Here is a 12,202-nt window from a genome sequence, read left to right as displayed (position 1 = left end):
ATACGTGGGGTCACAGTGGATCTCTGTGGACTAAGACCACTATTTTGAAACCGAGATACCACCTTTTTGGGGTGGGAATTGTTTGCCATTGTTAAGAATTGGGAATAAAATAGGAAATAAAGTATTAAAGTTCACCTTCTCAAGGCAGATTCATAGGAGAAAAGATCAATTCTAGTGTCTTGTGTTGAGTTGGACTTGAGATTTATTTTTACCAAAGGAACCACTTTGATAGATGATGTATTTAAGAGGTTTATGGGTGGGCATGGGAATCTGGTCACCACTTACACATAGTTTATATGAGCAGGCTACTGAGTTGTTCATGGCAAATAGATGGAGAGACAGTGGAAACAGTGGCTGAGTTGTTGTTGTTGTTTTTTTGGCTCCAAAATCACTGTAGATGGTGACTGCAGCCATGAAATTAAAAGACGCTTACTCCTTGGAAGGAAAGTTATGACCAACCTAAACAGCATATTCAAAAGCAGAGACATTACTTTGCCGACAAAGGTCCTTCTAGTCAAAGCTATGGTTTTTCCAGCGGTCCTGTTTGAATGTGAGAGTTGGACCATAAAGAAAACTGAGCCCTGAAGAACTGATGCTTTTGAACCGTGGTGTTGGAGAAGACTCTTGTGAGTCCCTTGGACTGCAAGGAGATCCAACCAGTCCATCCTAAAGGAGATCCGTCCTGAGTGTTCATTGGAAGGACTGATGCTGAAGCTGAAACTCTAGTACTTTGGCCACCTGATGCGAAGAGCTGACTCATTGGAAAAAGACCCTGATGCTGGGAAAGATTGAGGGCAGGAGGAGAAAGGGATGACAGAGGATGAGATGGTTGGATGGCATCACTGACTCAATGGACATAAGTTTGGGTAAACTCTGGGAGTTGGAGATGGGCAGGGAGGCCTGATGTGCTGTGCTTCATGGGGTCGCAAAGAGTTGGACATGACTGAGCGACTGAACTGAACTGAATTGTAAACAACTGACTTACAAAATGAGACTTCAGAATACCATCCATTTTATGTTTTGAGCACCTTATCTTGTTTAATGTATTGGTGAAGAATTAGAAAATTAAGTGGGAAGGAAAAATACACGTCAAGTGCAGAGAATCATCCTTGTTACCAAATAACAATGCAGGACAGTTGTTAATAGAATGGGGGGAACCCTCAAAGTCATGGGAGAGTCTGGGTTATCTGGCCTTACACAATCCATATCCAGATAATATTTTCATTGTCATAATCCACCTTAGTTAAATATTTGATTCTGGGGAGTCATAACCAGGGACTAAAATGTCACGCATAGATTTTATGAAAGTAATAAAATGCTTCAGAGAGTGTAGCTGCTCAGCGTGGGGTCCACTGCATCTGATAAATGAGTCATATACCTGGTCATGTGTTTCCTTGCAGAGTGGTGATGGCTGCTTATCTGTGTGCAACCTTGTTATTGAAAGGAAGCAAAGATAAGTTTTTACTGAATGTCTGAAACCCGTGTGTAAAAAACTACTTTTTTTAAGAGTAGCATTTTCTTTCCTGCTTTCCTGCTCTTAACCTTCAGGGCGAAGTGAAATTTCCTGCAACCACAGCTTGTAAATAGGAAGCGCTCAATAAAGGCCCTCTCCCCTTTTATCTCCCAGCTGTAGATTCCATATTACATGAGAACTCTTTTCATTTCCTCCAAATAGACACCTCTATGCCTTTGCAAGTTAGCTAAAATACAACATGTAGCTGTGTTTTCTTGGGACAAAAGGTTTCTTCATTTCAGAAATATGGAAACCTGTATTCCTAAGCCTGTGATTTTAAATTTTCTGTTCTTCCCCCTTTTGTATTTTCTGAAGCTTCTACAAAAATGTAGTTTCCAAACAAAAATATTTAATGTTTCAAAAGGCAAAAAATGCAAATAAGCAAAAAGAAGTTATCCATTATCCAGAGATGATCATTCTTATCATCACCCTTTCTAGGGTTTTGCGGGTGCCTGTATATATAGTTGATATTTATTTTAAAATGCAACTGTATTGTGAGGGCAGGCTAACTGCTAAAGCAACCTGCAGCTTTCAGTGAGACTAAGCTATGCAAGACTGCGCTTCACTGCCTGGGAAGGGTCAGCAGGTGAAAGTGCAAGGGGCAGAGTGAGGCAGGAGAGTCGCCCCCTTCTTGGCTTTCAAAATTTTCTGTTGGGCAGAGGAAGGGGGACGAGATTGGAGGTGGGTGAGTGGGAGGGTCTTACCGACCTTGTCTGGAAAATGCAGCCGTCATTTCTGCCCACGTCTCATTGGCCAGAACTTAGTCACATGACCGCACCCAACTGCAAGGTGTGCTGGGAAATGTAGTCTGTTTGCCAGTCCTAGACGAAAGGGGAGACAGCGTGTTCAAATACGTGCTGGTCTCTAACTCAGTTGTGTAAACCGTTTTGTAACTTTCTTAAAAAAAAAAAAAAGTTTATTTTGAACATGATTTTGTGGGCAAAGTCTGGTCCCCTCCCCATCTCCACGGTATATGAAACCCCGCCCTCTCTTTCCAGATCTCCTCATAATTGGTCTCCCTGCTCCTGGTCTTGGGCCCCCAGCAACTGAAGGGATCTTTAAAAAACTGAAGTCAAATGTTGTTACTGTCCTGCTTGAAACTTTCCAAAGATGGTTGCAGTTATGCCCCCCACCCCCCACGAGGCTGGCCCGCCACACTCTGACCCCACCGGCCGTGCTGCCCCCGCCCCCGCAGCCTCTCCCCTTGGACTTGTCCTCTGAGGCGATGGGAGCTGCCAGCATCTCTGCCCGAGTCCCCCACAGCCCACCACCTGCTGTCTTCAGCTTTCAGCTCAGATGTCACCTCTCCAGCTACCAGTCATAGACCTCCTCCCTCCCTCCTTCCCTCCATGGGGTTGCTTTTTTTTTTTACCTGTGCTGTTGTAGTCGAGCAGTCACCACCATCAGAAATCATCTGGCTGTTTGTTTGGATTTGCTTGTACCCCACCTCTCTGTTTGCTAGACTGTGGGTTCCTTTAAGTGGGGGGAGCTTCATTTTGCTCCCATCTCTATCCGGAGGTAATGAGTCTGGCCGCTATGGCTGCTTAATACATACTTGTGGGATGAATGAAGATCCTGACAGAGTGCACACATTTTTAATGACAGTACTATAGCCCACTGCATGGAATTGCCATGAATATTTAAATGTCTACTTTTGTGTCTTTTACATAAATGCTTTGATGGCTCTTATCTAGTGTTTTTGGGATTTTGGTACACGTTTCTGTGTTTATTTTCTTAGGATTGATTCCTAGGTGAGAATTTGTTTACTGAATCAGTGTGTGTACAAAAGTTTAATGTGTTCAGAGCCTCTGAATTTGTTTCTCCATGTGGTTGAGCACACTCTCAGCACTGAAATGTGGGCAGGGTAGGGTAGAGGTTCGGTCTGTCTGCATGGCTGAATCCCTAAATCTTAGAACAGTTGTTCATGCTTACTGAATGAATACCTCAGTTTTCATAAAAAATTCTAAGTATCCCTTAATTTAAGCTTATTTTTATTCATTTATTTGTAGAAATGTTCTCTGATTTTTAAAATGTATGTTTTTGCAGAGCAGGTCTGTCCAATGTAAGAACATCCACCCAATGTTAAACCCAAGGGCACTTAGAACCCAGTCAAGGTTCCATTGAGCCCCCTATGGAGTTGATGGAAAGTCCAAGACTCTGTTCAGGATTTTCCAAAACCCCAGAGGATGTGCCACAGGGGATTTCTAACCAGAACCCTTGTCTTCTCCTCTGTGCCTGTGACTGACTGGGTCTTGGTTTCCATCACGCTGTCCCTTCTTTATTGCCCCACATCAGCCACGGGTGCATAACTAGGTGAGCTGCTCTGAGCTGGTCTTTGGAAGGAGTCACTGCTTTGCAGACCCTTCCTCCTCCTCCCCCCTCCTCACAGGTCATTTCACCCTCCTGCTGCTACATCACACATCTGCTTCAGCCAGCAGGCAGGACCGGCCTGGAGATGAAGCGCTTTCCTTTAATGGTATCCATCCTCTGGGGGTTCCAGCTGACATCCCCCCTGTGCACAGTAGTGTTGGGGAGAATTGCTGATTTGCAGGATCTATTATTGGTAGAGGATGGCAGAGTTGAGATGGGGGAGGCAAGGTGATAGAAAAAATATGTTCATCTCCTTGTCCTCATTTCTTCTTCTGAATGGTTCTTTATTCCCCCAAGTAAAGTCTTAACCTCTTTGCCTGGCAAACAAGGATTTCATTTTAACCTGTGGTTCTCAGTTGGTATGCTATGGGTACTTCTGTGTGCATGAGTCATGTCTGACTCTCTGCGACCCCATGGACTGTAGGGTGCTAGGCTCCTCTGTCCATGGGATTTTCCAGGTAAGAGTACTGCCGTGGGTTACCATTTTCTTCTCCAGGGGATCTTCCTGACCCAGGGATCGAACCTACATCTCATGTATTGGCAGGCAGATTCTTTACCACTGAGCCACCTGGGAAGCCCATAGGCATTCGTAAGTGGGTCATAAACTCTTCCCAGGTGTACCAGGAACTCTCCATAGGTTTATTGCCAAAGTTTGATCCACGTGTAAAAAATACTTAAACTGTGGCATTACTTGAGCTGAGTAGGCCAGAAAGTGAAGAAAATTGCTTAATCATGTCCAACTTTTTGTAACCCCGTGGACTGTAACTGGCCAGGCTCTTCTGTCCATGGAATTCTCCAGGCAGGAATACTGAGGTGGGTTGTCATGCCCTCCTCTAGGGAATCTTCCAAACCCAGGGATTGAACCCAGGTCTTCCACATTCCAGGCAGATTCTTTATTTACTGTGTGAGCCACCAGGGAAGCCCCAAGAATACTGGAGTGGGTAGCCATTCCCTTCTTCAGCAGATCTTCCCAAGCCAAGGATCAAACCTGGATCTCTTCACACTGCAGGCAGATTCTTTACCATCTGAGCTGGCCAGAGGACCTATCAAATGATGGCTACGGGTACAGCTTGCTGTGAGAAATGGAAAGCCTTAGCCTAGAGAACATGCTAAGAAGGAATCCCTGATGATTGGTGGTGAGCTGAGTGTGTAAGAGAAAGGGAAGCGTGCTTAGCACCTGCTTCAAGGACCAAGAGAAGGCTGTGTAACCTTGGGAGATTTAGTAGGTCCGGTAGTATGGCCCTGTTTTAGTTATCTCTCACCTGGTTGAATCCTTTCGTGAAGGCTGAAGTGAAGTGATGTTGCTCAGTCGTGTCCGACTCTTGACGATCCCACAGACTGTAGCCTACCAGGCTCCTCCGTCCATGGAATTTTCCAGGCAAGAATACTGGAGGGGGTTCCTCCTCCAGGGGATCTTCCTGACCCATGGATTGAACCCAGGTCTTCCGCATTACAGGCAGACGCTTTGCCTCTGAGCCACCAGGGAACCCCTTCATGAAGGCTGGAAAACATTAAATCCTGTCAGACTTGAATGCAGGCCTCATTGGAAAGGGAATAAGAGACACACATGTTTGTGTCCCTTGTGTTTGCATGTGAGCAGCCTTCTGCTTCGGAGAAGGCAATGGCACCCCACTCCAGTACTCTTGCCTGGAAAATCCCATGGATGGAGGAGGTTGGTAGGCTGCAGTCCATGGGGTCGCTCAGAGTCAGACATGACTGAGCAACTTCACTTTCATGCATTGGAGAAGGAAATGGCAACCCACTCCAGTGTTCTTGCCTGGAGAATCCCAGGGACAGAGGAGCCTGGTGGGCTGCCGTCTGTGGGGTCACACAGAGTCGGACACGACTAAAGTGACTTAGTAGCAGTAGCAGCAGCAGCCTTCTGCTTGGAGTAGATGGTTGGAGGGGTGAAGAAACCTGGAAAGGAAAGGTTCTCAAACGTGTGCGATTGCATGTATGTGTCCTTGATCTGAGCGGCTAGTGGACGAGGGTTCAGCACCCTTTTCCCATATTTTATTTCACCCTGCCTTCATCTCCTTTGGCATGACAGAACCTACAGGTCACTCAAGGGTTTCTTTCCCTCACCTATGTCTTCTCTAAACACATTAGGCAGACAAATTTCGTATTACTTTTCTCTAGCCCCCCTGCACGTGGGTCCCCAAGGGCTCCATCCAGAGCTATTTTTCGTTCTCACTCTTCTTGGATAACTTCTCACACATCTTGAGCTCTACCTGCCAACTCTACTCTGAAAACTCCCAAGTATCTAGCCAAGACTAAGTGTCTCTCCTATTTATCTATTTAGTCATCCCCCCCCCACCACCCCGCCATCTGGTTGTTTCATATGGCACCTGGTATCCTCTGTTAAGACTTAGTGACCGAAACTGGAAACGTGAGGGTTACCCTGGCTTTCGTCTTCGGCTCCCTGTAAGCCATCCCATCTGTCCCGAATGTCTTAGCTGCAGACTTGCCCTTCTCCCATCGTGGCCCCACCACATGGCCCTGTGCTCTCGCTGTGCTCATCCCTCTCAATAGGCCACCAGCATGTTCAAGCCCAGGCTCAATGCCCACTGCCTTAGAGCTGCTTAGAAAACCTTGGAATGAATGGATAAGCAGGTAGATGAATGAATGAATGGCTTCTGAGATGGTCTGGGGTCATTTCCATTTGGGATGATCCTTTTTCTTTCTTTTTACTGGCATGAGACATTATTTTTGCTTGCCAGCACTGACATTTTGAAACTGTAATTTTGAGAAGAGATTTGTACCATGTGAAATTCCTCTCTTAGCCCTCACATGCATGTATATTAACTTCAAAGGAGGAATTATTTATGAAATTTATGGTATCTTGTTGCACTTGGGCATTCATCTCAGTGGGTTCATGTGTGCGGCTGTGTTCCTGCTACAGCTGGGAAGTATGTCCTATCAATGGTAGAAATAATTGATCTGCATGACCTAGTTTGAATTAAACTTGTGCTTAATTGGTTGCTGTAAATGTCGAGGGTTGTAGGACATCCACTTGCTTATTCAGTCTTTGCAGTATATTCTAAGGGTTGTAGGATTTCAGAGCAGGAATATTGCCTTTGGAATTTAGTCTAAGGAAGGATCGATCACCCATTGCTTTGTTCTAGATCACACCACTAGACTGAAGAGGAATCATTGACTTTGTGTATTGGGTAAGAAAATGATGGATCAAAAGTCTGTTTTTTAATCTATTTTTTCCCCCTCTCCAACAGGGAGAGTCCCGTATTCTCAGAGTGAAGGTTGTTTCTGGAATCGATCTTGCCAAGAAGGACATCTTTGGAGCCAGGTATGTCTGCTTTGTTGTTATGCAGGTTTCTGGAGTTTAAGCAAAAACTTTTCAAATTCAGGCATCCATGGGAATCACCTGGAGGGAGGGGGGCGGCTTCTTAAAGCAGAGATTGCTGCCCCCCTCCACCAGTTTCTGACTGAGTAGGCGATGAAGATACAACTGGTTCAGGGTCCACATTCTTGCAGGGGTATAGACCCTGGTCTCAGCTGGGCTGGCTTGGCCTTCCCATGGGTTTAATGAGGAAATTAGATTCAGATGTTTCTGTTTTTCTGCAGCAGGAAAATAAGTTTGAGAATATGTTTGTGTTCACTTTAATATATTCCTCTTGATGTGTGTGTGTGCTTTTTTTTCATCAGCTCTAGCTGAGGGAAACAAAGGATCATTTTGTTCCTGGGAGAACTGGGTATTTTTTTGACATGTGTAATTTTGGAATTAAGAGATTGGGTGATTCCTGTGGTATTTACAGAAGCACTTTCAGCCTGATCATTTGGGGTGTTTCAGCTTTTTAGTTCTGGGTGTTGCACCTGGTATTCCTGTATTTTTCAGTCAGCCCTATTGACTCTTGACAGTGTGTTGCCATAAGTTGTAAGACCTGGGAGCAGAGTGAGGATTAGAGCTGCTGGGAGCTAGAATTTGGACCAGATTTCAGAGAAGAAAGCCCTTTTGAACTTTTGGCCTAAAGGTTATAGCAGAAGTTGATCTAATTTATCTTCCCTGTCTAATGGAAACAGGAAAGGTTAATTCTTATATCCTGAAGGGCTGCCAGTGGCCTACCACATATGCCAGTGGTGCTGAAATGGATTGCTGGCCCTTCTCAGGACACCCTCTTCATGTTGGGGACCCCATGGGGTTGAACCATGAGGGCCATGCTGGCCGCTAGCATCACCTCGTCGAAACCCCGGCTCATTGTCTGTGTCCCCAGGACGGTGGCCCGTGGTGATGCTTGGGCCTCAGGGCCTCAGCGTGACCCTGGAGACGCTGCGTGACGAGGCTCATTCTGTCCAGCTCAGCTCGTCCTCCCACACCTCACTGATGCCCCTGACTGCCATTGGTCAGACCTCTTCTATATGCTGTCCTGTTACCAGGCCTGCTTTTTTTCATCCAATACTTACTTGTTTATTAGGCTGCTCTGGGTCTTAATTGCGGAATGCAGGATCTTTTTTCAGTTGCAGCGTGTGGGGCCTTTAGTTGCGGCGTGAGAACTCTTTAAATTGTGGCATGTGGAATCTAGTTCCCTGAACATGGATTGAACCCGGGGCGCCCGCACTGGGAGCTTGGAGCTTAGCCACCTGATCCCCAGGGAAGTCACACCATGCCTGCTTTGAGTTTTATTTAGCAAAGAAATCACTAAGTTACTAATGACTTGCACCTGGCGAAATGACCATCAAGAAATCCTGATATATCTCACTTTATTGCACTTCCCAGAGTACTGTTTGTTTTTTTTAAAACAAATGGAAGGTTTGTGGCAACTGTGCTGTCAGACGATGGTTGACATTACTTTTTAAGCAAGAACGTATTTTTTAATTAAGGTACTTACACTTTAAAAAAAAAGAGTGCTGTTGCACATCCAACAGACTATAAATAACTAATATGTGGACTATTTATAACTATTGCACATCTAATAGACTAAAAGTAACTATGTGATACGTCATGGGAAGCCTGAGTTTGTGGGTTCAGTGTATGATGATATTTGCTTTATTGTGGGGCCCTGAAACTGATGCTGCAGTATCGCCTATAAATAAATAAAACTGATGCACGTTCAATATGGGGAAATATTTTTAAAAAATCTCTCATGCTTCAGTGTGCCCAAATGGCTGACTGAGGGTTAGCTTTCTAAGTCATCTCACCGGGAAACAACACGCTCTGGGGCGCTGCTGCCAGCCTGAGCTCCAGGTGCTGGGCGGGGAGACGCATCTCACCTGCAGCTTCTTTTTCATTTGACTGCGAAGCCCCCTGAGCAGCTTACCACGTGCCTGAACCAATGCTCTAACGTTTCACTTTCCTCTTACTAAACGAGACGTTTATTGGAGACAGAGGCTTCTTACTTTTTAGCATCTTTCTTCTACTACTTAACAGGCACCAGCACCAAGAACAGAACTGGGCCAGTTGGTTTTTCACGTTCCACATTTGCACACTGAGTAGTAGATTGTGTTTTATGTCAAAAAAAAAAAAAAAAAAAGCCTATCGTTCTCGCTGACTCTGCATCAATGTTAAGGTTTGGAAGGAAGAGGCTGGATTTGGAAAATTTCAGTCACTTTTCCTTAAATTCATTTTCGTTTTGTTTTATCCAAAATTCTTCATAAAAAAAAAGATTGAAATGGATTCAGATTATGTTTTTCAGCCTGTTCAGAAGATCTGAGGTTAAAATTGGAGCAGAATTGAGCTCCAAATCTTATAAGAGCCAAGCAGAGCTGAGTCTTAAATTATCATTTATATGAGAAGAGAAGGGATCATTTCTCGGAGACAGATTAGAGAGGAGTTACAGATAATGCCTCAAGACGTTCAGTGGAAAGAAGTAGTGTCGCGGCTTCACGGACTGGGTTCCAGAAAATGAGTCAGAAGCTCCGAGTCTGGCTCTGCCCTTCGCTGTCTCAGTGCCGTGAATTCCGCACATACCTGCCTGCCCTCCTCCCCTCTCCTCCTCTCCCAGGTGCCACCGTCCTCCAAAGACCCGTTTGCCGGCGAGCGGTGGCCCTGGGAGGGCCGGGGGACCGAGCGGGGCCGCCCCACACTGGCCTCTCCCAGGAGAAGGGCGCCGGCTCGCGCCGTGTCATTTGCCCGGTGACCTGAAGGGTTTTCCACGTTATCTGGAGCACCTCGTTTGAAGTCACCTCCGGTACATTAGCAGAAAGCAGGGAGTAAGGGGGGCAGTTTCCTGGGGTCGGACAGAACCTCAGGGTGACTCTGGTCCACCGGTAGCGGTCATGTGTCCTAAGGGCGGCAGGGCGCGAGCCTGGCTGATTGTTGCAGAGTCTTCTGTGCTTCTCACTCCCCGGAGTGAGACCCTTTTCTCCTTGTCATCCTGAACCACAACCCAGCAGGCCCCCTTTCCCCCAACCCCTGTCAATGAATGTCCCCTCCACCTCTGCACCTCACAGCAACTGACCCCAGCATTTTTGACATCAGGGACCAGTATCGTGGAAGTTTTTCCATGGATGGAGGGAGACCATGAGGGGGATGGTTAGGGGGATGATCCAAGTACATTGCATTAATTGTTCACTTTATCTCTATTATTAGCAGCAGTACATACATCAGTCCACCTCAGACCATCAGGCATTACATCTGGGAGGTTGGGGAGCTCTTCCTTGTACGACTCCAGTTCTCCCTTCACAGAAGGAGGGCTGGGTAGGAGCTGCGAGCCCTGATGGATGGAGGAGGAAAGACAGTTTTCATCAGTGGCATTGTTGGAAACTTGGACATGATCGAAATGATACAGGATTAGACGTGTTGGGATTTGGATTTATAGTCTGGAGTCACAGGAGGCTGTCTGGGTCACTTGGCCTGAGGATGGGGGTCATGGTGGGTGGGGGGAGGGGTGGGTGTGTTGGTCGGAGTAGGTGATGCTGTTGGGGGCGACTAGTGCCCTGCCGGGTGGGCTTCCGGCCCCTCGGAGGCTGCTTGAGGCTGCAGCCCTGAGGACCAGTGCCTGGACCTGCCTCCGGGCTTGGGTGGCCAACGCAGCTGCACCTGAAATCCTCCCAATCCAGCGCCAAGGACACAGGATCACTTTGCAGCTTCCGTCCAGCAACGTCTCACTTGATTGAAAGGGCCTTTGTTGGAAGATGATAACTGAGCTCTTGCTCCCCTGGGACTTCTGAGCCATTGGTCTGTGTGGAGAATGGCTGTAGTAGAAAAAGATGTCTTCTTTTGGGCCCAGCCTTCAGGGGAAGAAGGGCAGACCTCTCATCTGTCATCTCAGCAGGGACACCCATGTGTGGAACAAGTGCTGGATCCAATGGGACGTCAGGACCCAGGGTCCAGATGGAGACAGTGGTCACCCAAGGCACAGACCCCCCCGTCTTTAGGGTCCACACTATGACAAACATGCCGTGTGAGCTTTTAGAAAGGCTTTTTTTTTTTTTCCTAAGTGTGAGCAAAAGAAAATCGGACTCTTTCAAAAAGTAGGCCATGTGTAAAATGCCAGTGACACATCAAAAGGGAAGTAAAGTCATGTTGAAAACACTGCATCCAGAGGGTTCCCGCTTCTGTTTTGGAAATGGGTGGTCTTCGTGGGACCGAGCTCGGTGTTTCCTGGTCAAGGAGACTCCGCCCTCCGGGAGGTTCCCTGGACGCCATGCCGCTGGGCGGACTATTGCTGCTTGCTGCCTCAAGTGGCTCACTGACCTCCACACCTCTCGCCCTCCAGCTTGCTGCAGAGCGTTTTGAGCTGAGGCGCAGACCTGACAGGTAACTCTTCCCATGTGGTCTGATCCGCCTTCACCTGTGGGATGAAAACCCAGCTTCCTGTTAAGGTGGCGGTTTCGGTCCCTTGGTAAGGCGGTGCGCCAGGCCCTCACCGGTCAGCTTGCTGCCAGCTCGGGTCCGCCCGGGCCGCCGCCTGCCTTTCCCTCCACGGGCCCCCCGACCTTGCCAGCCTCCCAGCTGGTGGTCACCTCCTGCGGTCCCCCCAGTCCCCTAGCGGGTCACACCCTTCCATAGGCCCTGTGACCTGGAGGGGCTGCTGTGTGCATCGCCCCGTCATTTTATAACGGTTTCTTTCTCCCAGACTACATTTTTAACTTCTGACAGCGAGGGTTTATTTTTACTTATTTTTGACTACCCCTGCCTTACAGCGTACCAGCACGTGGATTCTCAAGAAGGAGTAAACAGTGACCTCACCTCTGCCCTCCCCTCCTTTTCCTGCCCCTTCATGGAAAGCCCACAATCCTCTAAATGCCTGAAAGCTGCTGCGTCTTTTGCCTTGGCGGGTGTTTCCCCTCTGCCTGGGGTCTGCTCACATCCTTCCTGGGGCCATTCTCCCATCTCTCTGCCAGGCTCCCCAGCCCAAGAGG

At 47.4% G+C, this 12,202-nt stretch overlaps 1 protein-coding gene across 4 annotated transcripts in view; it reads left to right on the top strand.

The window, feature by feature from the left end:
* Nucleotides 1–12,202, top strand: part of NEDD4L (NEDD4 like E3 ubiquitin protein ligase) — a 370,199-nt gene that overhangs the window by 113,611 nt on the left and 244,386 nt on the right. For all 4 annotated transcript variants that reach the window (XM_040264312.1, XM_040264311.1, XM_040264310.1 and 1 more), the window contains exon 2: nucleotides 7,114–7,187. In XM_040264312.1, coding sequence (XP_040120246.1) covers nucleotides 7,114–7,187 — 74 coding nt within the window. The remainder of the gene's footprint in view (nucleotides 1–7,113; nucleotides 7,188–12,202) is intronic.

The sequence above is a fragment of the Oryx dammah genome, unplaced genomic scaffold (genome assembly GCF_014754425.2).
Source record: "Oryx dammah isolate SB20612 unplaced genomic scaffold, SCBI_Odam_1.1 HiC_scaffold_22, whole genome shotgun sequence".
NCBI classification, from domain to species: Eukaryota; Metazoa; Chordata; class Mammalia; order Artiodactyla; family Bovidae; genus Oryx; species Oryx dammah.
Note: the sequence above shows the minus strand (reverse complement) of the source record. Positions and strands in the feature narration are given on the sequence as shown.